We start from the raw sequence: 24706 nt of genomic DNA, 5'->3' as shown, positions 1-24706 counted from the left end.
CAAGTACGACTTGTTACAGGCATTGTTTCAATAGACCTTCTGTTAATGATACTCTTCCTCGGTTTGTTATCCATTGCCATTCGTGATGTCATTCTAGTGAATTAAATTCTGAATTTTGTCAGAAAATTTTCGACGGATCAAAAAATTGTCTAACCGTGAATACAAACTGAACATTGTCTTTCGTATCGAGGTATGCGTCGCGGGGAAATATTTTATTATGGAAAGATACGAAAACTCATGGTTAATCCTCTCAGCGCGTAGTTGAATTTTGTCGGAGGTCAAATAAATCGAGAGGAGTTAGGAAAATCGACCGTAAGACTTGATACGGAATGTCCCATGTGCATCCTCGGCTTCCCCTCACGCCGCTGTCCAAAAGATTGGACCGTAAGGCTGTCTGTCGTTGCAGATGCGTTTGCATCACTCGACGTTTCGAAGAATCGTGCACACGTAGTTTTATCCACGACCGGTGACCCGTAGCTATGTCACGTTCAAATACATCCGTCAACGGACGTTGGACCAGGGAATGGGAATGAATGGGCAAAAGGGGGTCTATTTTATGTGTTTATTTATTATAAATAACAAGATGTATACATCGTGTGCATGTAGCTGCATATCTTCGCAACCGAATTTATGTAATCAAGCTCTATTTCAATGTATATTTCCAATCGGCACTAATCGTAAGCTATAAATTAGCTACATCCATGCTAAATAGAAACGCTACGTCCAGCGCGCCGATGTCTTTCCTCCTCTAGGGAGGTACAAGAATTCGTAATGAACTCCCCCTACATCGACATAACTCACAGTATCGTGTCGAGTTCACGTAGATCCGTACTATGTTGAAACGTATTCCATACTAAGTGAATGTTGAATGACAGCGATTCATGGATATACACATCTTGTCGCGTTTATCATTGATGACGTTTACTGTAATGGTCTAAATCGTAAAATCTGTGAGATACCGGCTGTGCAAGCTGTCTCGTTCTTTTGTGTTGGCTAATATTCCGCGCTTTCTGATATCGTTTACTATCTGTGTCCATTTCTCAATATATTCTTATCTCACAACATGTTTCGTTACCGGTTATACCAGTATCAAGAAAACCCTTCCCTTCCTAACATCTAGCCGTACAAACTTCCAAAATTAATTAACTATCGCCTCAACCTTCATTTCTCCTATATTCGTAATAGTAATAAACTACAAAGCAGTCAACATTCAACCATAATTTTGTTAAAAATCATTCAAGGCAGTATCATGTCGTTGGGAATTCGTGAGTGATTTCAAGACACTTTCGAACATTATGAAATCCCGACAGTGTTGTTCAACGTAAGTCTGAGTCTCCTCCAATGAGAGCTACGACCAGTTCCGGAATTTAAGAGGATGGTATCGGTCAGTCAGTTCTTGACGACTGCGTGATATTCTTCTATTTTGACTAATATCAGATGCCGTAATATCATCGCAGCGCAAGAAAGGACATAACAGGCGATTTCTACATTCAATTCCAAACAGAAACACCATGACAGACTTTGCGCAGGGAACAAAATGTTTTCGTGTGTCTTCGTTCAGAATCGGACGTAGAATAGGGTTGTTACGCACTTTCTTTCGATTGCGACGCATAGCTTTCGGTAATAACGAACATACGAGACATGTAACGCAGTTGGTAAGGACTGGCTGTAGCATCCGCTTAAATCGCAATCGTGATACGTCTGCGAAAACAAGGCAATCACGAATTACTCGTTGTGAGTTTCATAATATTATAAGTACAAAGAACGATAATTTTATCGAAAGATTAAATGAGTATACATGTACACATTACCGTAGGCAATCACATTGGGGTAATTAATGTCTAGACAGTTTCTATTTACTGTTTTGTACTTGCTCATTGGAAATTCCACGCAGTTTCAACGAGGCTTCGAACCTTGCACTCTACGATTTGTTCTCATACAGTTCAACGTAAAATACAGTCCTAGGTGAAAGAAACACTCGTGAATATTTTACATTTTTTCAATCACAGGTAAGCGAGATATGCTTTTTTCAATATTCGAGAACCTCAACAAATAAACTGCAATGCTGCTCGTAGGGGTTGCAGATTTCAAGGTGTGGGATACGATAAACGATGTGGTTCTCAGTTCGGGTGGTCAGTTCAACTTGAGATAGCGAGTGGCTTCAAACTTGTTTGTTTCTTTATACGACATAAGATGCATTACTATGCCTATGATCACGTATTGTGTGAAACATACTCCATCTGTGAATGTAAATACTTCGCAACTCGCCTGACATTCGCTGGCGATTTGGTTAAAAACGAGGCTCCGAAGTTGGGCAATTAACTATAGGAGTGAATCAGTGCGTGTAATATGTAAATCTAACGACATCCGGTATTTCTTGTTCCTCATCTTTTTCCGTTTGATAACGGACCAAGATATTCCTATACATACATATATCCTCTACTTTTGCGTTTTACTTCGGATCTCTAGTCGAAAGACAGGTTGTGCGTTGAAAACAAATATCGTAGATTGTTTGAACTTTATCCCCGGTCTTTGAGGGAACGTCTTGTAATCATCGTTCTAGCAGCGTAAAGAATATTAACTCGGCATTTCAAGAAAATCAGATCTATTTCATCGAACAAAATAAACTTTGATTTCGTTTTATGAGAAAGAAAAAGAATATTTGTAATTGAGAAACCAATTTATGTCAAGACTGTTAGGAAAAACCGTGACAGAAAGTAACGTTCACGATATACTGAACTACAAGTAGAAAAAAAGAACAAATGGCGATAGATGTGAAGTTCTCAAATTTGGCAAAATCATATCTCGTTTAATTGCAACAGCACGGATTGAAAGGATAAAGACTGAGCTCAAAGAGTGTAAGACGTGGAACCCGGTGATAAAAGAATCCCTCGTATAGTCCATTCAAAGGATGTTTCAATATTGCGATTGATGAAAATAAAATTTGACCAACCAGTTCACAATATACAGTATATAACCTTAGATATCTCACCATGTGAAGAAATTTTTTGCAACATGTAATGCACGGAAAAAATAATTCGCTGGATCAGTAAATTTTTGTGTTAATATAGGGACGCGAAGATTTTGCAAGTTTAACTAACGGTTCTGCTACATTGAGAAGCCCTGCCTTTTGCTATGCTTGCAAAATCTTTGCTATTGCGGTGAAAATTCTTGCTGCGACAGGTGAAATTTTTGCCGTTTCTATAGTTACGCAAAAGTTATCTGATTCAGCGAGATGTTTTCTTTTCGTCTGACGTAAATTGAAATATGTACGAGGACGAGAGTGACCTCGGGCCGACCGTTTACTGGCGGGATGTGTACCGAGACCGTCTAGGATTAATAACTTTCAAACACATTTCCTTAGTTGCGCATACCTAATCTTTCTCACACTAAGATACAAAGCCTCGTAATTCGGCTATACCTTCTGTAGAAGATTAACCAACACCTTAGCAAAAATATAGCAACAGGGGCCTGTGTAAATGAGATAATTTATTTCTATAATACATGTTAATGGACGTATCCACCTGAAAACATTGACGAACGAAAACTTAGTCATTTTGACTTTTGTGGAACTTGACGCAGCGTTTCGGTAAACCAAGTAGCGACAACTTTTCAAGCTCAAACTTATCTCACGCAGAAAATTCTACCGCTGACAAGGCAACTCTTTGAATGACGCACGCCAATCAGTGTGAAGTATTTTTTTTTTCTTGTTCTATATTTCGTACGTTCATAAACGCCAAACGGTCGAGCCGTTTGCCTATAAATCCGATATTACTATAGGTATCGATTTTTTGATATTAATAATTTCGTTCGATTATTGCTATGAAAGTTGCATTCGCTGAAATCACAGGGCCATATAAAGGTCATCGTTTTATTGAACCAGTCATCTCAACCTTATTTTCCGTTAAATCAACAACCGACCCGGCACTACCACAGCTGAGTCGTGAAACGTCCCTTCGGGCTCATCGCCGATTATGAATAGTTTATTGTCACCAGCTTATTTGAAACAAAGTTTTTCAAATGTAATTACGCAGCATAATTTATTTGTTGAAATCTCATATACTCATTCTTTGATGTTGGGAAAAAGTAAGCGGCTTCCCGGATTTCACGCTAAGTTAAAAAAAAAAAAAAAACTGTCTTGTGATCCTGGGATAGACCATGATTTCCACGATTTGATTTTCGAGCCACTCAGAAAAATGTGAAGAATGCAATTCATCTTCTTAACCAATCGACTAGAGGGGTAGGAGCGTTTCTTGAAGTATTGAGAGGCTTGGAAAAATTTTACGAAAGTCGCAAGAACAAAGTTTTTGTCCGTTCACGCTTTTACGTGGGCCGACGCATAGACGAATATTACTGGATATAAATATATACATATAAAAAGTGTGAAACGCAAAATTCAAAATTACGTAGACATATCTTAGAGCAGGCACATATTATTACAGCAACTCATGTTCCGGGCGTGAAAACCACATTGCCATATTGCAGCTTCAAATCACGTTACATGTAAACGAATTCAATTCTTTTCTCTTATTTATGGAACTATGCAAAGAGCATACGCCATTCGCATCTAACGCCGCTTATTCTAGCGCAAGGCATAAGAAATCAATCTTGCCGGCTATATTTCAAACAAACTCCAAACGTGCAGAGATTCATACATTTCGCAAAAGAAAACTCCGTACTTATTAAACAAACTCTTTTGCGCGCGCGCGTGTGCGTGTGTGTTTGTGTTTGTGTGTGCACGCGTATGTTTTTTCGATTCTCTTATTTTATGTGACTTTTCGTCACATCGAGACGTTTGATATCGCATCGCGTATTCTTGTTTGACTGTATACGCACGTAGGTACGTACGTCTAGACGGGTGATGATACTCTAAGAGACTACCGTAAGCGACATCAAATATGTATTGATGTCCGCGTCTTTACCGTAAGAGAAATGTGATTATTTATCTCGCATTATTTATATTAATCACATGTCTGGTATATTGTATTTGTGATCGGCATAGTTATCACTATCGCTTACCCTCGTTAAATTGGATTCAATTGCTATTACGAATAATTTTATCGGTTCGACAAGCTGTGCCGTACACATCGCGTGCCGACTAACTTCGCTAAAATTAATTTAACGTCCGTGACGGTGATATATTCGTGTTAAAAAATCCATGGTCCGACTCTCACTAGTCGTAATGAGAATACTCTAGTTCTACTATGTTCTCCCGTAGGATTGCTTGATAATTAAGGATATGCAGGTGCAGGTTACTGGCGGAGTATGCCACAAATTATTTCGATTCGATGGGTGAAATTTCTTCCTTGACTTCCCATGAATTATCTATACCAAATACTGATCAAAACAAAAAATATCGCCTGGAGTGAAGAAACGATGGTTTTCGACTAATAGGCGCATATACGTTACCAAAAAAATTTCAACATTCTACTCAACGATCATTCACCCCACTCGACCGGTTACTAATTTTTACCGCCAACATTTTTTGGCGTTCCTGAGTGAAATTGATTTATCAATCGCACGATTGCGAGTGCCAAGAAACAAAGGAATTGAGAATAGAAACTTTTCGGGCGCAATTTCAATTCCAGCTTGTTTTATGAGGTGGTCAAAATAGCGGTTACACGTAGAAAACAGAAGAAATAGCGATTTGGGGTATAATCTCACCAACCCGAAATCAGCCATTCTGCCTTTCAACTTCACGTAATGAAATATCGACGATAACCTCGATACCCTTACGAATGCGAATTAAAATAAAAAACTAGTGCGTCGTCTTCACCGAAGAGGTGAATCTACCCGTCGTATTTGCGACGCTATAAGAACGGTACATTAATGCCTAGGCTAGACTAGCTTTCCAGCCTTGGGACTCAGCTCGTAGCGGATTGAAGCAACTCAACGCGAAACGTCTACTTCGAAAAGTAGTAGGTACTACGTAGGTGAAAAGATATTAGCCTGTTCGAGAGTCCCGCGGGACCGCTGATCCCAGGGATACCAATCATCCAAGTAGTAGGAGGCATTTAACAAACGACTGCCTCTGATATGGGGTTCTCGGTGATGTGAATAGTCGCCGATAGCCACTCGGACTTTTGATTGCAGATTTCCAGGTAAAGCGACGCCAACCGGTAGTCGGAAATCTTCGTTGGTGACAGAGGAGCCACTGTAAAATAGATAAAATTTCACAATGAATAACTAGTTCACAAATGAAGCAAGTATTGAAAAAAAAAAAAAAAAAAACGATTTGTGCATTTTTTCCAGCAAGTACTGATTTAGCATGTAGCGATGATTATACTGATTAGGCGATGACTTGTTTTCAATACAAAGCAACCGGCAATGTAAATTCTTGTCTGATTTTCATACAGTCAACGTCACAGTAATCGGTCCGAAGTTTTCTAAACTTTCAAGGTCATCTCTTTGAGTTTATTCCTTCACGAATTCTTGGAAACGGTCGTTTTCACCGATTTGCCAATTTAATAGGATACACGGGAAAGACGGCGCGTCAACAGTCGTCAATCGGTTCCTCGCATCAATATTAAACATGTTACTAACTGTTCCGTGCGATGTGAACTGTACGTGAAACATATACGTCAGTACCTATCGCCTCAAGTGTGAGTATTGAAAAATCGTGAAATACACGTCCTGCAGCGGGAGAGTTGCAGAGAGCAAGAATAGTTTGCTAATCGCTATATATTGTGAACGAGTTTGATGCTTTGCAGAGGATATTTCCATCGTTTATGTTTTGGAGATAGGTACGCATGATCTGCGTATACCCGCGAGCCATTGCGTAGCGATTCCCTGTTCAATTGATACTGTATTTCATTTGCTCTTTCATAATCACTATGGGAAAATCAAAAAGCGACATGCAAAGAAAATATAACATTACGTGTAGGTGAGCTGTTGTGAGTACAAACAAAGGGAGCAAAGTGATTTCGTGAGTGCTACTCTACTCGGTGCACCGAAATTACATTCTTTCGACCAATTTTAATTCGTTGCGATCCTACCACGACAAGTTAGCACCGATAGAACAGGATAATGTTTTGCTACATAATCAAGTAAGTGCACGGGTTCTTTTAGCGGCGGAGAGACAGGTTTGGTGAAGCAGTTTTCAAAATTTAACAGTACGTGCACCTGCCTTGTTTACAACCCATAACTCGATCATTAGTGATGCCCGGACTCAGAAAATAATCCAAAGCCATCGAATGATCGATCGTAATCAGATCATTATGATAGCATGAAAATTACTTCAACTGTCACTGGCTGTCAGGGTGTGACACCTTGACCCGACGACATCCAGGAAAATGGAATGCCGGATGCGAATAAATCTCAAGTTTTCTATTGATGGACCTAACAAAATTTTTGCTACAACAATAATCCAGTGTCAAAAAAATTCTTCCTTCTGGCAAGCAATACTTGATTTCGGTGGCGAAAATTACCATGTCAGATAAGAAACTTAATTCATCCAATTCAAAGCCAATGTGACACAGATACATTTTCTGCTAGGTTCATATTATACAACTGGAATTCCGTTTCGTCTATCACTTGTTTTTTCTATGTGCAACACTTAATTGCATGGCATAACCAATGCAGTTAAAGAATTTGTTCCAGCCAACGTTGAATCGTGATTTTGAATATTTTTCTTGCAGGGACTATCAGTCGTACGAGAATAGGTATGGCAAATTAGTTACGCACGATGTTCAACCCAGCTGTTACGAAGCACTGGAAATTGTTAGCAGACTGAGGAAGTGCACCAAATATTAGATATGTTACAGAATTGAATGTTAGGCAAGTGTTAGTATGTTCAGAATAAGTTTTTTCTGCAGTATATTTACCCCGGCCAGCTACACCCTAGTTTTTAACTGTTGCGATTTGACTTACATATGCATATAAGTATAAGGTAGCACTCTAATTTTGAGGGTGACTTACTTAACATTTAGATGGGGCCTAATTGACTGGCGGAACACTTGACTCCTCGTGGCCTCAATTCCTAATTACAATTACCTTCGAGTGATGTCGACGTCACAAGCTTCCGCGGGGCTTTCACCACTAAAACGTATAGAAATAAAATTTTTATAACCAAATGCCTACTGAGACTGATTACCTCGTGCTAGTGCCAAGGCAAAAGTGAAATATTTTCATTGTGAGTAAATTAATTAAACTATTCTGTGAGTCCAATAAATTGGAACGATAAGCTTCGAAGCTCAAGAGCTCGATGCACTCGATGATCTAAGATTATTTAGCAAAAAACCTCCGAGTACAGAGGGCTCTATGTCCATTGACCTTAAGCCGATCGTACTGGAAAATATAAAAACACAAATCTCAGTGGGGGCTTTCTAAGAAACTTCCTTTTGAAACTAGAATGAAGCTACGCTTGAATTGCAATATTCTATCTCCATTCAATGATTCCAATGCCTTGGAATATTCACGATAAATGGTGCGTATGGTGGGACTGTATCCTACCATCTGTTAGATATTCGTAATTCCTTGAGTATATCATGTGTTTTCCATCGAGCAGTTGATTGAGCTTCAAAGTCATTTGTCTCAGTTTTTCGGTAAGGTAGCAATATACTGAATACATAGGTATGGAAGATCCGGGAGATAGCCGATGATAAAAAAAAAAGCGAAAAAAAAAAAAATCAAATAACCGTAGCAGGAAATACAATACAATAAATCCCGAATAAAGCTTTGAGAGGTGAGTGTGAGGGATGGTCTTTTTTCAATTTTCTATGCATTGAGGTTCTTAAGGTAAGTCCTGAGCCAGCACAGGGCCAAAGATGAAACGATATTGACAATAAGCGCGCGCGAGTGCTCAGCGTGCAAATGAAAACAACGATTGTATATACAATTGGGTTGAACGCTTTGAATAATTATTTCGTACATGGCTGTCAGATTTGTTGTGGAAATAACGATGCTGGAGCAGGTTGTTAGAGGAAGAAAAGAGAAATAAACTTTCAATAATAAGAGACGTGCTATCTGAAAGTGCGGTCACTTAACATGTGATACGCATGGATTAATATAGTACGAATTGGCACAATGCAAGGAATACTAACATGAAAAAGCTAAAAGGTACGTGATTACATCGAAAATTTGAAGAACAGAGAATACATACCACACGAGACTCCGAGGCGCGTGGGAAATAAATGCTCAAGTTGGTAAACAAGATTTTGATAAAATTATTGGTGACAAACTTATATAGTGATCAGTCGATGTGATTTTCGTAATTTTATTTTATTTATCAAGTCAAATGAAAGCTGTTCAACGATAGTTATACATAGTTACCCAAGCTGGGGGTGGATCTCGGAGTCATAAGGCATTTCATTCTGCCAACCAACATGCGCGTTGCTCTCTTTCTTAAATCTAAATCTTTGCGAACAAACTGTGTGGGGGACTGGCAATGAGTGAACGAATGTACGAATTACAAAATAAATCTATCAACAGTTCGTTGTATGCTTTAAGGCAGAGCCCTGTTACGCAACTCAGAGAGCACAACTGCTGCACTGAAGTTCACACCGAGAACATTAATACGTAAGAGGAATCTAGTAACAATAGAACGGGAATAGGAAGAAAGTGGTGGAAAAAAAAAAAATAAAAAAAATAAGTCGACGTGATTGAAAACGAGATAACGCAACAGCGACGCGATAGAAATAAATAAATAAGTAGGGTGACGCATTGAGAGAATGAATAAGAGTATTAACTAGGAACACCAGTATGTCCGCCAATATGGTATAAATCGGTGTACGGAAGCGTGACCGAACGGGAGAGAAGAGAGCAATAACAAAATTTCCCGTTGCACCCACAGAAGTTCATTCCTGCAGATCATTCTAAGGGAATTTGGAATGAATACGTTATGGTTTCTTTAGTGCATGTGCAAGGAAAGGTGCGGAAACTTTACCTACATACTGAATATCGTACATTTTCGCTGACAGCAATATTTCAAACTTATGAGACAAATTACCACGTATAAAATTAGGAGGATTAAGTGTATTTGTAATTTTTAATCTCCAGATGAAAACATTGACTACGTCACTCTCTTCATTTTCAAGGACCGTTCCTTGAGCCATTAATATTTAAAGCTGCGAATTCATTTTTGATATTACGCCACTCTGTAACGTTGCTCTGCGTCTACGCCTAATAAACAAACTGCACTGGTTGGGAAATATCGGCCATGATTAGGGCGGGGGATGTTGGGAGAAGGGTTTTTATAAATAACAGAAGTTAGAGGTATTTCGAAAAATTAAAAAGTCACTTGTTAACAATATAGCCAGATTTCTGGAGGATGAAGAGGCGCCAGGGAGAGGGGGGGGATAGAGAGAGAGAGAGAGACAGAGAGAGAGAGAGAGAGAGAGAGAGAAAGTGTAACACTTTGGCGTGACAAACGATCGAATTATGTGAACCCCTTAAAACGCTAAAACCCATCCCCATGAAAAATCAGCTGTTCGTAGTTGGGTTAATAGTGTGTAGCGAAAGTGGATGTAAACTAGAAACATTACGTTTAACAATTATGTAGGTATCATAAAAGTGGCTCAAGTAATACGATGGTCGTGTGTCGCTAACACACATGTGTTCCGAGACGTATTCCTGAATCGGCATAATACTCCTGTAACTACACAATAATCTCTCTATTTTCATAACACGCTCGCAAGATGAAATTTCGGCTCATTTAACACATTTTAATCAGACTGCGATGCTTAACATAATACTTGTTATTTTGGTATAACAAAGCGCTGTGTATACTGTGAGAAGTGCGAGTGTGTTTTCTGTGACCAAAAAAGCTAAACGCAATAACGAGCTCTGTTGGGTAGCGATCAATAATATAGTGCCAATAAACTCCGTCATTCACTAACAGTATGTTAATTTTATACATCAGGTTTACGTATTAATAATTGTAAGCAGTAGTACGATGAATCATTAGGTGATCTGGTTATGATATTCATTACGTTTCCAAATAATATTCTATTGTTTGTCTGTGTAATCTGAAAATCTTTACAATGAAGCATATTTCCTCATCTAGAGTGTGAAAAATCTCTTTTCCCCAACGTCAAGCATCATTACGCGATTCTTCTCTATTTGATTGAAGCAGAATATTTTTAGATTACACAGTGTCTCCGAATTGAACATTTTTATAGCTCCATTAACGGCAATATAGTTATAACAGCAATAATAAAAATAATAATTATCGTAATAATCATAATAATGAACTGGTTCATCAGCAATATTGCTGCATAATAACAATTCGATACTCCGTTGTCATTAAAACTATGCACAGGTGATACGGTTACCACAGAAGGAAACTTGAATATATTCAGGTTCAACGGAATAAGCAATCGGGCTTACGATATCCCCTTCATATTCACAAGAGCTTTTAAACGTTCTGCGTAGCCATCTTACATGCATTAAACTGAAAACTTGAGATCCAAGCAATCCGCAAACACACCTTGATTCAAAGCTAATATAAGATATAATCACGGGAACGTTGATTTTCCAACACTTGGTGTTGGGTCATAATCTCTGCATTTTACGTTTCATCAACGGTAATTTAAAGTGAACACCGACAATGCTGAAATAAACAGCCATGCAAGAGTAGTAAAAAACATTTGCATCAATCATTTCATTCTTAAAAAATTTAACTTCAATTCTTGTCGAGGATTGAACGTGTATAATTTAGTTACGTTTGCCCTAGCCTCACGACACATACTTGATGTTGCGCTAAGGTCAGTTATGCACATTAAGAAAAACTGGACGGTAAGACGGCCACGCAGCACCTAGTTAATTCACTAGCAATTGTCCCACACATTAGATTAATAGCGCCTTCCTCTCATAATACAGGGCATCTCAGAATAATGGCATCAAGCTTCAGTAGATTGTAGAGGTTTCCAAGACAAGAAATTTTCGATAAGCAAATCATGGTCGGTGCAATCTCTTTGATGGCCTGTATCGCCTGAACGGGATTGCACCGACCATGGTTTACTTATCGAAAATTTCTTGTCTTGGAAACCTCTACAATCTACTGAAGCTTGATGCCATTATTCTAAAACACTCCGTACATCAAAATTTTGTGTAGATTAACTTTGATTTAAACGTTACGTTGCTGCTGGCAGAGATGTAACGGTTTCAAGCTCACTTACCGTATCCTTCGCCCTGAAGGAATAGTCGGAAAGCTTCGCTAACTTTGCCCGGCTGTTCTTCGAGCACCATTCCGCAATCGGAGATCTATTTTGAGAGGAAAAGAACATCAATGAATAATTGAAAAGAGTCAACTGGTATGAACGGGAAAAGTCCTCTTCCACTTGACAGACTGATTAATTATTGTGTATGTGCGCTAATAATGTACTCGGTCTGTATCTTGGGGTATGGGGATGTCCGACAAATTAATTTACAGTAGAGGCATGGAGCAGCTCGGATAGCGAAACGGTCATTTCAGAGTAGCGTAAATTTCGTAAGCGTACCTTCATCCAGGAACTGTTGGTCGGATCTAGACGACCGTTTAACGTTACGGTATCTTCGACGTGCGGGCTCAACGAACCAGTGATGTTGATTACGGGCACTCCCAGAGTCAACCCCTCCTTCTTGCGGGTAGGATCCAACTCGCGGACGATGTTTAGGTCCGTGCGACGAACGTAGCTGTCGATGAAAAGGGCCAGATTCGTTGGGTTCACGCGTCGCTCAAAGTAGCTCTTGTAGACTTGGACCAAGTCGTGATTGCGCTCCTCGGTACCCTGCAGCGGCCGAGAAGACAAGAAATGCATATTTTCAATACGAAGAAAGCAAAATCGATCGATGCAAGCGCCCCATCGACGTGCGAGGTCTTCTCCGATGGGTTGGATTACCGCGTATACTAGAAATCGAGATAATTGATGGATGTGGGGCGGTGCTTGTCCGCATATGAGATTCGTTACAATGATGATCGAATAAGTAGCGTAACAGAGATGCGGAAGTACATCGAGGATGTCAATGACTTGCCACATCGAGAATCTTACCCTTCCGAAGTGGTGCCACATGAGATAATCCAGGACACCTTGCGTCATTCCCTGAGACCGGAGGTGTCGGACATTCAATTTTTGGTAACCCCACTCAATCCAACCGGCCTGCGTGGAGACGCAGTTGATGAGGCACAGTGCGTTAACTTTTTCTGGATGAACCAGGGCAAACCGCGAGAGTATATTGGCGCCAGCACCAACTCCGAAGCCGATCGCAGACTTGAGTCCAAAATGACCGAGGACAAACTGCAGCTGTTCAGCGAGCTCGTCCATAGACGGATAAGTGTAGCTGCAATGAGTAATTGACAGCTAATTAGGTATCCCTAGAGGGTATTAAGTACTTTGTTAGGCATAAATCATGTTTGTCAATTTTCTGGTATAGCGCTTGAGTCGTTTATAGTGCTATTTCAAGTAAGATCTTACTATTTACCCCTTGGGTTCTTATTGGAATGCTTTAAGGAGATAGTTTTCCTTACCTAGCCAATATTTCAGTGCATGCCTCAGTACGTAAGAATATAATTAGTCACGCCAGAAACATGTTTCTTTGAAGAGGTGATTAAAAAAAAAAAAAAAACATCGGTCGCGACCTTTTGAATGCACTCTCTTTCCAGAAAAAAAAACAGGAATGTATTTTCCTGAAAACAGTATGGGAAAATTCTGGAAAACAGCGTCGTTGTGAAAATTCTGGCTTTTGGTAAGAATCTGCACGGGTACTTGAACCATAGTAGTATATCATGAACAGAAAAATTGTATGTAATTGAAAGAACACGAGGATAATGTTCTAGTTGATTGGAGATGAAATGGCCATATTCTTTATAACGTGCATGGATACAATCCCGGAAGACTGACAAGGTATGCGGGAGGTGTTAAAGTTAATCCGATATTACGACTTTTGTTAAGTATTAACGAATCTTCACACCAGGTTTATAATACAAATGCACAATTTTGTAGGGATGCAGACTGGAATCGAAAATCCCGTACTCGCAATCCATCACCCTAGATTAAATATTCTACTGACAGGTTAGTTATTTTCAGAACATGTTTCATATTTACAGAGTATGTTTCATAATGTGCATTTGGAACACGGATACAAAGTGAGTAATGAAAACAAGGCTGCTTACTTTTCCGGCAACGTAGGGGCACCTTCCTCTTGTCCTGGGGCATTTACGTGGTAAACACAAAAGTTCTCCAGAAGAATGCGCATGTCGATGTAATTGAAAAATGCTTGGAAACTCGAGATATCTGAAAATCAATTATTGCATTTTCATTTGGCTTTCGTATTAAACGGCGACAAATAAACTGTAGCTCTTGTAATACTCTGAGTTACCGTATGTCTAAAGAAACAGATGTACCGCGTCTGGTACAGTAATTGTAATCTTTTTTTTTTTTTTTTGTCTCATTCACCACCTGACACGAGTAACTCGCGGCGAGTAATAAAAATAATTTAGCCGGCTATAGGACGATATCAGCAACTTACAGTTAAGGCCCAAGTCGTGATAGGTTAAAATTGCAGGTTTTCCCTGATTTCCGTGAATGGCAACCAACAGTGTCCCTTTGTCCGTTTCAACCCGCTCCTCCCGGATCAGCTTCTCGTCCCGGGTGGGATATCTCAATTCCGGGAACTGGAGCTGGATGTTTTTCAATTCAATGTCGTCCATACTGTCTGAAGGCATGGTGCTGTTTCATAAAAAATCACGCTATATTTATGCGGGTGTATAGAAAATGGACTAACATACTAGCTATACCGATGCAAAGGCGTAACATCGAACAAGTTGAGGGATTCATCCGATGATCGAATAAGTTGACGTGTATCATATGCGAAACGAACTATGAGTAGAATCGACTCTGGGGTTTTGCATTGTATAAATGATTTGGAAAACTTTGATACGCAGGAGTTGAACGATGAATTGCAAATGGCATAAAGACAAATGGTGCAAGGTGTTTGTACTCGATGACGGTATGCGTAAGCCAAAAAAATGAAACTCAGTATAATACACATGAGCAATATCTGTACAGCTTGACGTTTTTAAGTTTCGTATTGATCTAAATGCCACACCCAGGTGGAACGAGTACGACTCCTCGGGTAAAGGTTCCCCCTATGTATTCCTGTCGTGCCTTCGCCTGTGCTCGGGAGGTTCGCCTATCTTTGGGCTGCGTGCTTGCTCGTGCAACCACGTAGATCACGATTGTTGGATCGTATATGCATTATAGGTTATGTTCATAGCAGTGTTCATCACTAAAGTCGTACACGACGGCGCCGACAAGTGTATTCCCTCATAGAATCACAAACACGCCGTCACCCAGCGAATTGTGTAGATACGCACGTAGCGCTGGTAACTGACATGTCCTTATATCATACAGTAGTACTCGAGTCAGTGGTGTCAATCAAGTTCTCCACATTCATTGATTGGTGAAAACAAACGCACCGCAGTGTTAGATATTATTGGATTAATTCGCTAGGTAAGCATCTCGCAGAGAGGCGAGACTAAGTTAAACCCTTTCGCTAATTTTTTTGCTGTTTGCGGTGGATATGCCACAGTTGTGCAACGTATATCAGCTCAAAAGAAGAGGTAAGAATGCGTAAGGTAAACTTGAGTGCAATGTATCGAGCCACCTTGTATAATGCCCAGAATTAAATAATTGAATTGGGTCAGTAGATGAAATGTGGAATTGACACGGCTGGAGTCATTCTTGAAAATTGACGTATTAACGTTCAGTAGAAATATGACCATTATTTTATATTTCCTCATGTTATTTTGAATATATCACGTGCTCTTGAACCGTGCAGAAAATAAACTGAAGCCAACCGTCAATTATTACGGCTATATCCAACAAAAACAGCCCACGTAACAACAATCGCGCCACGGCACCGTCACCAGGGCTACTGTTTGCAATCGATGCGCGTTCTCAAGTAAAAAAGAAAAAGAAAAAATACACAGTAGTATTAGGTTTGAATCGTATAAGTCAACTGATCAAAATATGATTCCTTCGAATCATCTCCATAGGTGGATCGAGTATGATCATATGGCTAGTAGACAATGGTACGTGAGTTGAGTTTCTTCCATTTGAGATCAAGTAAGTCTGACGCTATTAAGTAATACTGTCTGCTGTCCTTGACTACACGTGTGAGCAAACTTGTGGACGATATAAAAGTGTACACAGCAGGAACAAAAATAATTATCGAATAAGAATTACTGTATTTCATCAACATTCAACATACAAAATTTTCACTATTTGATCTGCTATTTCCAAATTTTTATTTTCATTTTTGGAATTTGCCAAAGGAACTCCACTAGGAGAAAATCCCCAACAATTGTAAAAGCATGGTTAAAGTTGATTTAAGTTGTATGATAATTCACATATTCCTACAACATTGAGGAAGAAACAATATGTAAATAAGTACGTCGCAGCTCAAGGCATGCTGGAGATTTCGAGTTTGTTTCAACGGCTGATCAATCATCTGTACAGAGTTTGTGGTTATCGCGAATAAGAGAAAGGGTAGAAGATGGGGGCTTTGCTGCAGGTGCGGGATAAATCGAATGTCTAACAAGCATGTGGACAGACGCGACCGTGGCGAGGCTAACACTCGATACTCAGAAACGTGATACTTGATCAGAAAATTTTTCTCGCCTGAGTGAGGTCAGCGTAAGAAACTGAGGAGTAATTTTCAGTCAAACACTGAACACCACAAAATTCTGATCTTCATAAAAATAATGACTGCCGCGGTAACAAGATCAATACAGCAATTACTCACTTAATTATTGTTTGGATATACATAATTGGAATAATAAAAATAATATAAAGCGATGAATGTCGTTATATCGGGTATTTCATTATTCTAAATATCAACCAGCTACCATGCTTCAATGATTATCAAAGCGCGGTCTGAAATATCTATTAAACGCATTACAAATGTTACCTGAATACATGTTGGCATAGTTTTCCGAGCAGTAGCTTCACGAGTCCTCAAATCTGTTAAATTACGAAATTATAGAGTGTTGCTATAGTGCCTACTTTTCATAAGACTCAACACGACGCAACAAGCCATTGCTCTGGTTGTGGGTTAGGCCGTTTGACAATTACGTACGAGCTCGTTCTACATACTTCTGCCCAATATCCATAACTTACCCTAATTATACAGTTAATCTAGTATCCGGTGCTCCACTGCTCTGGCAACTAAAATGCTTATTAACAATCCCCTCTCTTGAAACATCTGAAGTATTCTCTCTCTGCGATACCATTTGGGTCTGTTTGCATCGAAGACAACGTGATGGAGATTTTATGAATAGTACTGAAATTTGTCTTCAGTGTTTTTTATTTTTTTTGGATACTACAAAAGTACGATCCGACAATAATTTGGAAGTTTATGACACAAAGCGAAGTTGACAATGATGCGAGATAAGAACAAACCTGAATCGAGTATCTATGATGTTTCGGAGCTGATGGCTCACACCTACAAGCTGCGAAGCTCATACCCCGGGATTTTTACTTCGAGCATTTCTCTCCTACTCATTCCTGTGTTATTGAATAAAGATCCAACAGCACCTCCGGCTCATTGATGAACTGAAGTGGAATATACAATATCAAAGAATGATTATCAATACGGCAACAAACCGGTAAGCATCGCCTTGGAGGTTTAAAAAATAGTTTATTCCAGACGGAACGTATATAGCCATGTCTACCAGCAAAAGCTAAAGGTAATATAAGCTTTAGAGCTTACGCGCTCACATTTGGGAAGATAGGTTTTTTTCGATCGAGTGATTAGATTTGGGGGCTTGTATCGCAGAATGTGGCAAAATAAATTTTTATTTTTGGGGAGGCACCTGACTTACTTGGTCAATGCTATTGTAGAATTTAAATTAGCACTTCACCCTCATTGTACATTCGATATAGTCGAATGAAATGCTTTTTCTAGAGTGACGTTGTCCCATGTCTCTCCGTTAAAAACTTTCTGACATGGTCAATGGTTCGAAGAACAGAAAAGGAGTATGAGCGTGCAGCTCACGCGTGTAGGACAAGGATGCACTACTACTATAGATACTAACTGGGTCAAAATGGCTAACCTTGGAAAATTTCGGTCAATTCAATTTTGGAGCAGCCAATGTAAGTAAGAATTTGTACCGAACTGGAACTTGTCAAGTCAATGACAGCCCGCTTCAATTGCCAATACTCCTCTTTTCCCCTTGAAGTTAGTTCTATAGGCATATAAAGCACCTCTCTCTCACCTCGCGGTTGGAAACGGCTGTAATTATAGTCCGAGTACGAATTTTACCTTGATCAAGAAGGCATACGCAGTATTGGGGTTACAAGGAAAAGTATCGTCCTTCTATTTACTTTGAGATTTGGATTAACTTCATAATATTCCAGCACAGCTGATAAACCCAACCCGAAAAATGTACCTTTCGAAAAATTACTTAATATGTACACAGCGTGCAGTGTGATTGCGGTACTGCGTGAGAATCTTTCTTCGCGAAGTACCTAGCCCTGCAGTGCATTGAAATTATCACAGAGAAACAATTAGGTGGTACGTAACGTCGCTTGTACAGCATCTCATTGTGGATGGTAAATCACTCTTTGAGGGAAAAGTGGCATTCTTTTAAATTGTCATCGAATTGTCCATCGTTGTATTTATCGCTGAACTCGACTAAATTTAGCAGGTTACACTGGACACCTAGATATTTACGACGGGTGCATGCGGGAAAAATTAATAATCCAAATACAACTGTTACATAAAAAAAAAAAATGTATAACAATACAAGAACAGGGAGTAGAATCACACCTCTACGTTATGCCAGTGACATGGATCGTAAAGATAAATATAAGTTTCAGATCGAAACTTACCCCAGCAGAGCTGATTCTTCGGCACTTGCTGCGGCGGGCATCTTGTTTCTGTCCCTAAAACAAACATGGCGGCGAATAATCACACGACTGGCCCTATAGGCTTACGTACTCCGCCGATACGACAAGGCTTGTTAACTACTGTTAATCATTGGCAAGCTGACGTTAACTGCTTAGCAATGCTATACGCAGTTGAGCGTCGTAGATTGCAACAGCTACTGGAGACTTTTTGGCGCAGCCCGGATTCATTGATTAAAATATTAGGTTCCATTGCATAGAGTCGCCTCGTGCTGGGTGACCTGTTCCACATTTCCAGATCGATTCCTACAGTTACGTGGAGCCCCGGTAAGTCACACTTGTATGGGAAATTTTGCAAGAGATGTCTCACGAAGCAGTAAAACCGAGAAGAAAAGGAATTTATCCATTCTAGGCTGCGCCAAAATCTTCAACAGTGACGTTATTCATCCAAAATCCGACTTGGGATGAATTTTCCAAGCTCCTTTATATTCGGATATTTTTGGTGACAGAGGATAAAATAAGAGTCTGTTACGAAAAAAGATGTGCAGCATATTTACACGTGGTACACAGCAGCAAAGCGTCTCTGATGATAAGCACAAGAATCAGTGATTGGGTGTACAATATCCATCTACAAGTTTAGTCACATAGGTGGTGTAAGACTTACTTCACTTGCAATTCGGACTTCCACTCAGCCAACGTGCGTCTTAACGCGAGGTCTGATCAATACAGGATGGAGCCACTGGTCGCCAGTCTGCTAGTTTACCTTTGTACTTACGAGCCGAGAGTCGGAGTATTATTCCAACTACATCAACTTGATAGTCCCTATCGATTTGCTGACGATGAGACCGGTAGAGGACTTGGCAAAGTACGTGTCTCTACACGTGATATCGTTTTTGGCCCACTGGCGATACGAGTGTAACCGGCCCGGTACTATCAGTGATGCGGATGCCTGGAGCTGTGCCCCCTTCCTCTCAAGGTACCAGATCATGTGACGAGTGTTTCACCCCTAGAGGTACTCGTTAAAACGTACACTCATCCACCCATGTAAATTTATGCATGCAACAAAGTATACACGTTTGGAATACCTAGCGATCCTTCGAAGCACTCATCGGCGGCAGTCTCGATCGACCAGCTGAACGCCATACGTACATGTATTCCGATGGATATTCAAGAAACTTTATATGGTTTCACTGAGAAGTGGCAACAGTGCAATCGTCACCACCCTCGGCAGGGGTTTCTATGCGTGATTCGATACGCTGGGTTAGAAAAGCAACGAGCGACGGTCAACTCTGCGGAGGTTAATATCAGCATGAAATAGCGAATTAAGCAGCAAACAAAAATCAGGTATACCCATTTGGCGCGTATCTCCAAAGTCTAAAGCCAAAATCCCATTGCCATTGTTTTCATTGTATATATATGATACATTATACACATTTTCCCATCACTTCATTTAACGGCGATCGACTTACCTGGATACGATCGATACGCACTCCCTATGATCTTCTATCAGGGGATCCTTTTTCCGTATCTCGACCTTGGGTGAGGCAAAACTGAACGCCTTTTTGACACTCTCAAGAACACTCTGGCCAGTGCTCTGTGTTTGGTCCGCAACGGTTGTGCTTTTGTAGACGTCTTCGCCCAGGTCTCCTAACGACCTGTACGAAGCGCCTGTACCTGCCGGCATGGCAATCGGGCAGAGACTCTCCCTGATGACCGCTGCCGACGGGCCCAGAGGTAGGTATTGTCCGGTGATGGGAGGGTTGCCGAAGAGTTTCCCGAATAGGCCGCGTGCAGACTGCTGCGAAGGCGTGCCCAAAGCGAATATGCCAATTCGTACGTCAACAAGGCAAACAAACCAGACAAAACAATAATCAAAATCAAAACGGGACAAACAACAGAGTCCAGGCACAAGGCCGAAAGTACGCTGCCAATAACATTGGTTTGCTATGTAGAATCCTCGTCGCCGCGACCGATCCCTTTCAACGATCAATTCATCATGATGCGACCGACCGAATCATGTTCCCCGAATCGCGGAAGACCCTTGATTGCTTAACCATGAGAGAGCAAGTCACTACTTCCTGCGAACAATACTGTTGAGAGTGTATCCGCTTACCAGTAAAAAGCGCGTAAAGGATTACGTCTTTCAAGGTGGAGCTGCCCCATGATAATTCTTCGTCTCTTATATTGAAGAAATTCAACGCGCAAGTTCAGAGGTGCGACGAGGCAGAGAAAATACCGATTTCGGACGATCTTGGCCTATCCCGCGAAAATGCAGTTCACCCCGTTATACCGACAGACCCCAATTCTTGTGTACTGTGTGCATAAAAATGTAGACAAACGAATACAGGTAGGTAATTTAATTTTTTTGCAAGGCATCCTGGATGTGAATGTTTATATTTGACAATTCTCACGCAAGCCCTTGCATTTTGAAAATTGATCTTATAATAAGAGCACACGTGTGCACAGGGCTTAAGTTCAGACCTCGTTTCATCATAAACCATGTATAAAAATGTTTCAAGCTTTCAGAGCAAACAGCTCCATGTAATTCTCAAGTTCTGTAATATTTTCGATCAAAGTGATGAACCTCTTGAAGGTAACACAGACTTACTGAATTGAAAGGTATGGCGGGTGATTTAATAAAGCACAGGAATAAGCTGATAATACCTTCTCGTTGGCGGAGAATAATACATCAGAAGATTTCCACAATCCTTTGTTGTAACGTCACCGGGAAATCACTAGCAAATTTCGGTTCAGTCTATAAGGGGCCGTAGTCACGAGGCATTGACTTGACGGTTCTGAAATTGTTCTGAACTTCCGTTACGATCTACACATTCTTTTTATCCATGGGATAAATTCAACTGCGGTTTCTACCCTGTTCTAACAATACAGGAATTAATTATGGTTTTGATTGAAATACAAATTATAAGAAATTGATGCAGTCAAACAATACCATACGTCATTGGCAGCAACTGTCAGCCTTTAGTCAACATGGGAAATGGGATGGGATGCACGAGTGGATAAAACATAGCATGCGATAAACTTAAGACATCGATATCCATGCGGTGGTTATGCATTCCGATAGGAAAATTGTGTGAGTGTAAGTTCTCTATATCATAACAGGCATTTGTTTCGAGCCTGCTCTGTTTCAGAACGTGAACAATCTAAAATTAATGCTACACAACTTCTGTTTTGGCTAAAGGATCATCGCGTTATTTTTTTTTTTCTTCTAATAATCAGAAGTACTGGAATCAGACATCAATCGCCAGGATTATTATTTCAATGGAAGTGAGCTGATCGTGACTTCAAAATGCGCTGCCAAATGTACATGCATACAAGAGTTATTTGACCGAAGCTCCCCCCCCCCCCCAGAAGAACGACAGGCAACGTCATTTCCTACCCCTTACGTATATGCTGAGAATCCAACTTGCATACCCAAAAATTATGCTCACAAACACACAGACACACACACGCCCGCGTACGCAATTGCAGCGAATCAATGTATTTTGATACCAAGTAAACACACGAATAGGTATACACTTTAGCGTTTGATCATGAAACCTCGAGAGGATACGAAATTCTTAGTAAAGAGAACATTTTTCTCAAATTATACGATATCGACATACGCATGAAGATCGTAACGTATCGAGCGTGGAAAATGGTTTTCTTTAAATTTAAATCAGTAATAATACGTGTACTTAGTGTAATTTTGCCAATTAGCAGACCAATATTTGTCATTTTCATTTCAATAAAATAAATCTACTATATCAAAAGTCTTGTACAAGTAAAGACGTGATGAGATGTCAATTAAAATTTCAGAGAATTTCGTACCGGCTCAACGTTTCGAGGCAAAGGTGTGAAAAGGTTATTCAATATCACTTATAGAATCGTTATAGTATAAGCAACATGTAACAAAAAAATGAAGGACAAGAGCTGATCGTTGTCGTGTGTAGCGCGTGCGTCCTTGTATGTGTGCTGAGATTGAAAAAGAAAATTATTCCAGACTATCCGTCGGTTATTGATTTTCGAAAGTCATGTAACTTCGGTGGATCTGGTCGTATATCGTACATCTTACATTGGTTGGTTGTTGGATATGATATTCCAAATAGTAAACCACACAGCAATTACACAACCGTACAGCTAGTGTTCGCTAGTGCTTCATAGAATCAGCTAACGTCAATTGCGTGAATTGATGTATGTCAGGTTGTCAACCTATTAAGCCACAAAGAAGCGGTGAATCGATATTATTTCTATACTTTTTACTGCCAGGTAATTCGGAACAACCCCGCTGTTCAAGTATTGATTTTTCAGGGGAAGGTAATATTCAGGCTAGTTGAGCGACCCTCTATTCTCCACCCCCGCGCCCCGCTGGGCTGCCATTGCCGTGACGAGTTTAGTACAAGCTGATGCTTCTAGCCAAAGATGTGTTACAGACATTAATTTTTTCAGCCTTGGAGCCAGACACCGGATGTTGCCTCGTGCGATGCAGTAACAAATGGTCAATTTGGATCGTCACATATACGTATATATGCATGTACATAACAGCGGACGGTTAAAACGTATTCACATGGTTGAATATTTACTTACCTTGGCGATGGGTTACGAACTTTTACCGGGGATTGATGCACACCCGAAGAACCGAGAAATAACTGCAGCTTAACGAAGAGACCGTCGCTCCTGCTTGAAAACCTCGGAAAATCGGAGCGATTTTCGTGGTGAAACGTACGTGACGGACTGATGCTCGTGCGCCAGTACTGAACTACCCGGGATTACCATTGGCCAGAAAATATTTCACTGGTCAATGGGGGCTGCGCGAACAGACGTCGGCGCATTCCGCCGACGAATAAGAAAGGCCGACGACGGTACAGGCGTCGGCATCTCGCGTAAGATTGTTCAAACGCCGGTAAGCGTGAATCGCAAAACGATGCCTGCGCGACGCATGGTACACCACGCGATTTGCCCATGACCGACAGCCGACAATCTTCACACTGACACGCGATTGGTGTGTGCTTTACTGACGATGAATGGAACGAAATGGTAGGAGCTCGTGCCGATTGTAGCTAAAGCGACGGTAAATGTACCGTTTTTCTTTAACGTAGGTCACTGTGATACGTGTCTCAACTCCTTTTAGGCCAATCCAACAGCAAAAGAAGTTTCTGGAATCGTTTCAGTGTCGACTTGGGCTGCTTCTAACATCGGGGAATAGACACGGCGCGCTTGAAACTACGCGGTCGTTTTCACCTGCAATTTGTTGGTTATCAAGGAGAAACATCGTTTTTTATTTCTATATGCGTAGGAGTTTGCGTTTTCTTCAACGATATTTTCAAAACTATAGGTTACATGTGTGAAAGAACAGAGGAACGTATTCAAGGCAGAAATTACCAAACTTTCCGAAGAAATATCATTTTTCCATTAGGGTACCCCTGAAACCTAATTTTTTTAGGAAAAAACCGTGTACTGCCACGGTCCACAAAAATGACAAATTATTTTTCTTTTTCCTCTTGAAAATTTTTTTATTCCAATAAAACTGAATTTGTTACAACGGAATTCGGGAAGGATGAACATCAAACGAATTTGACACATTATTAACCTTTTGTTCAAATTCACTAAATTTTCTGAAACCTTTGCCAACTTAATGTGAAAAAATCGGTGGTATCTACGACGGTAGGTTTCCGAATAATGAATCTTATGAATCAATAAATCGGTTGAACAACAAGTACATAGAAATTCTTGTCGCAAAAACTACTAAAAGTTATATCATCTATTATTACTACAGGATTAAACCTACGTTGATTTAAATGAACTTTTCGAGTTCAAGATATACCGGACTTAAAAGAAGTCACTATAAGATATTGTCAAATTTATTCGTTAGTCTTCCTTTTCAA

General features: G+C 40.2%; 1 protein-coding gene across 15 annotated transcripts; it reads right to left on the bottom strand.

The window, feature by feature from the left end:
- Positions 1–548: 548 nt before the first annotated feature.
- MESK2 (misexpression suppressor of KSR 2) lies at positions 549–23585 on the bottom strand. 15 transcript variants are annotated; one of them, XM_046613207.1, is made up of 11 exons: positions 23409–23585; positions 21489–21619; positions 20294–20622; positions 18810–18863; positions 14446–14645; positions 14090–14210; positions 12969–13257; positions 12438–12707; positions 12117–12201; positions 7993–8037; positions 549–6154 (listed from the first exon to the last, which is right to left on the bottom strand). In XM_046613207.1, the coding sequence occupies exons 3-11, from the start codon at positions 20506–20508 to the stop codon at positions 6015–6017; spliced, it is 1419 nt and encodes a 472-aa protein (XP_046469163.1). In that variant the 5' UTR covers positions 20509–20622; positions 21489–21619; positions 23409–23585; the 3' UTR covers positions 549–6014. The 15 variants fall into 15 exon arrangements, 14 of the variants coding, with proteins under 14 accessions (XP_046469163.1, XP_046469171.1, XP_046469161.1 ...); XM_046613215.1 differs by lacking the exons at positions 21489–21619; positions 23409–23585 and adding exons at positions 19489–19830; positions 19910–20113 and having other exon boundaries at positions 20294–20427; XM_046613205.1 differs by lacking the exon at positions 21489–21619.
- Positions 23586–24706: the final 1121 nt, after the last annotated feature.

This window comes from Neodiprion pinetum, chromosome 2 (genome assembly GCF_021155775.2).
Source record: "Neodiprion pinetum isolate iyNeoPine1 chromosome 2, iyNeoPine1.2, whole genome shotgun sequence".
Lineage (NCBI taxonomy): Eukaryota > Metazoa > Arthropoda > Insecta > Hymenoptera > Diprionidae > Neodiprion > Neodiprion pinetum.
This window is presented reverse-complemented; position numbering and strand designations above follow the sequence as displayed.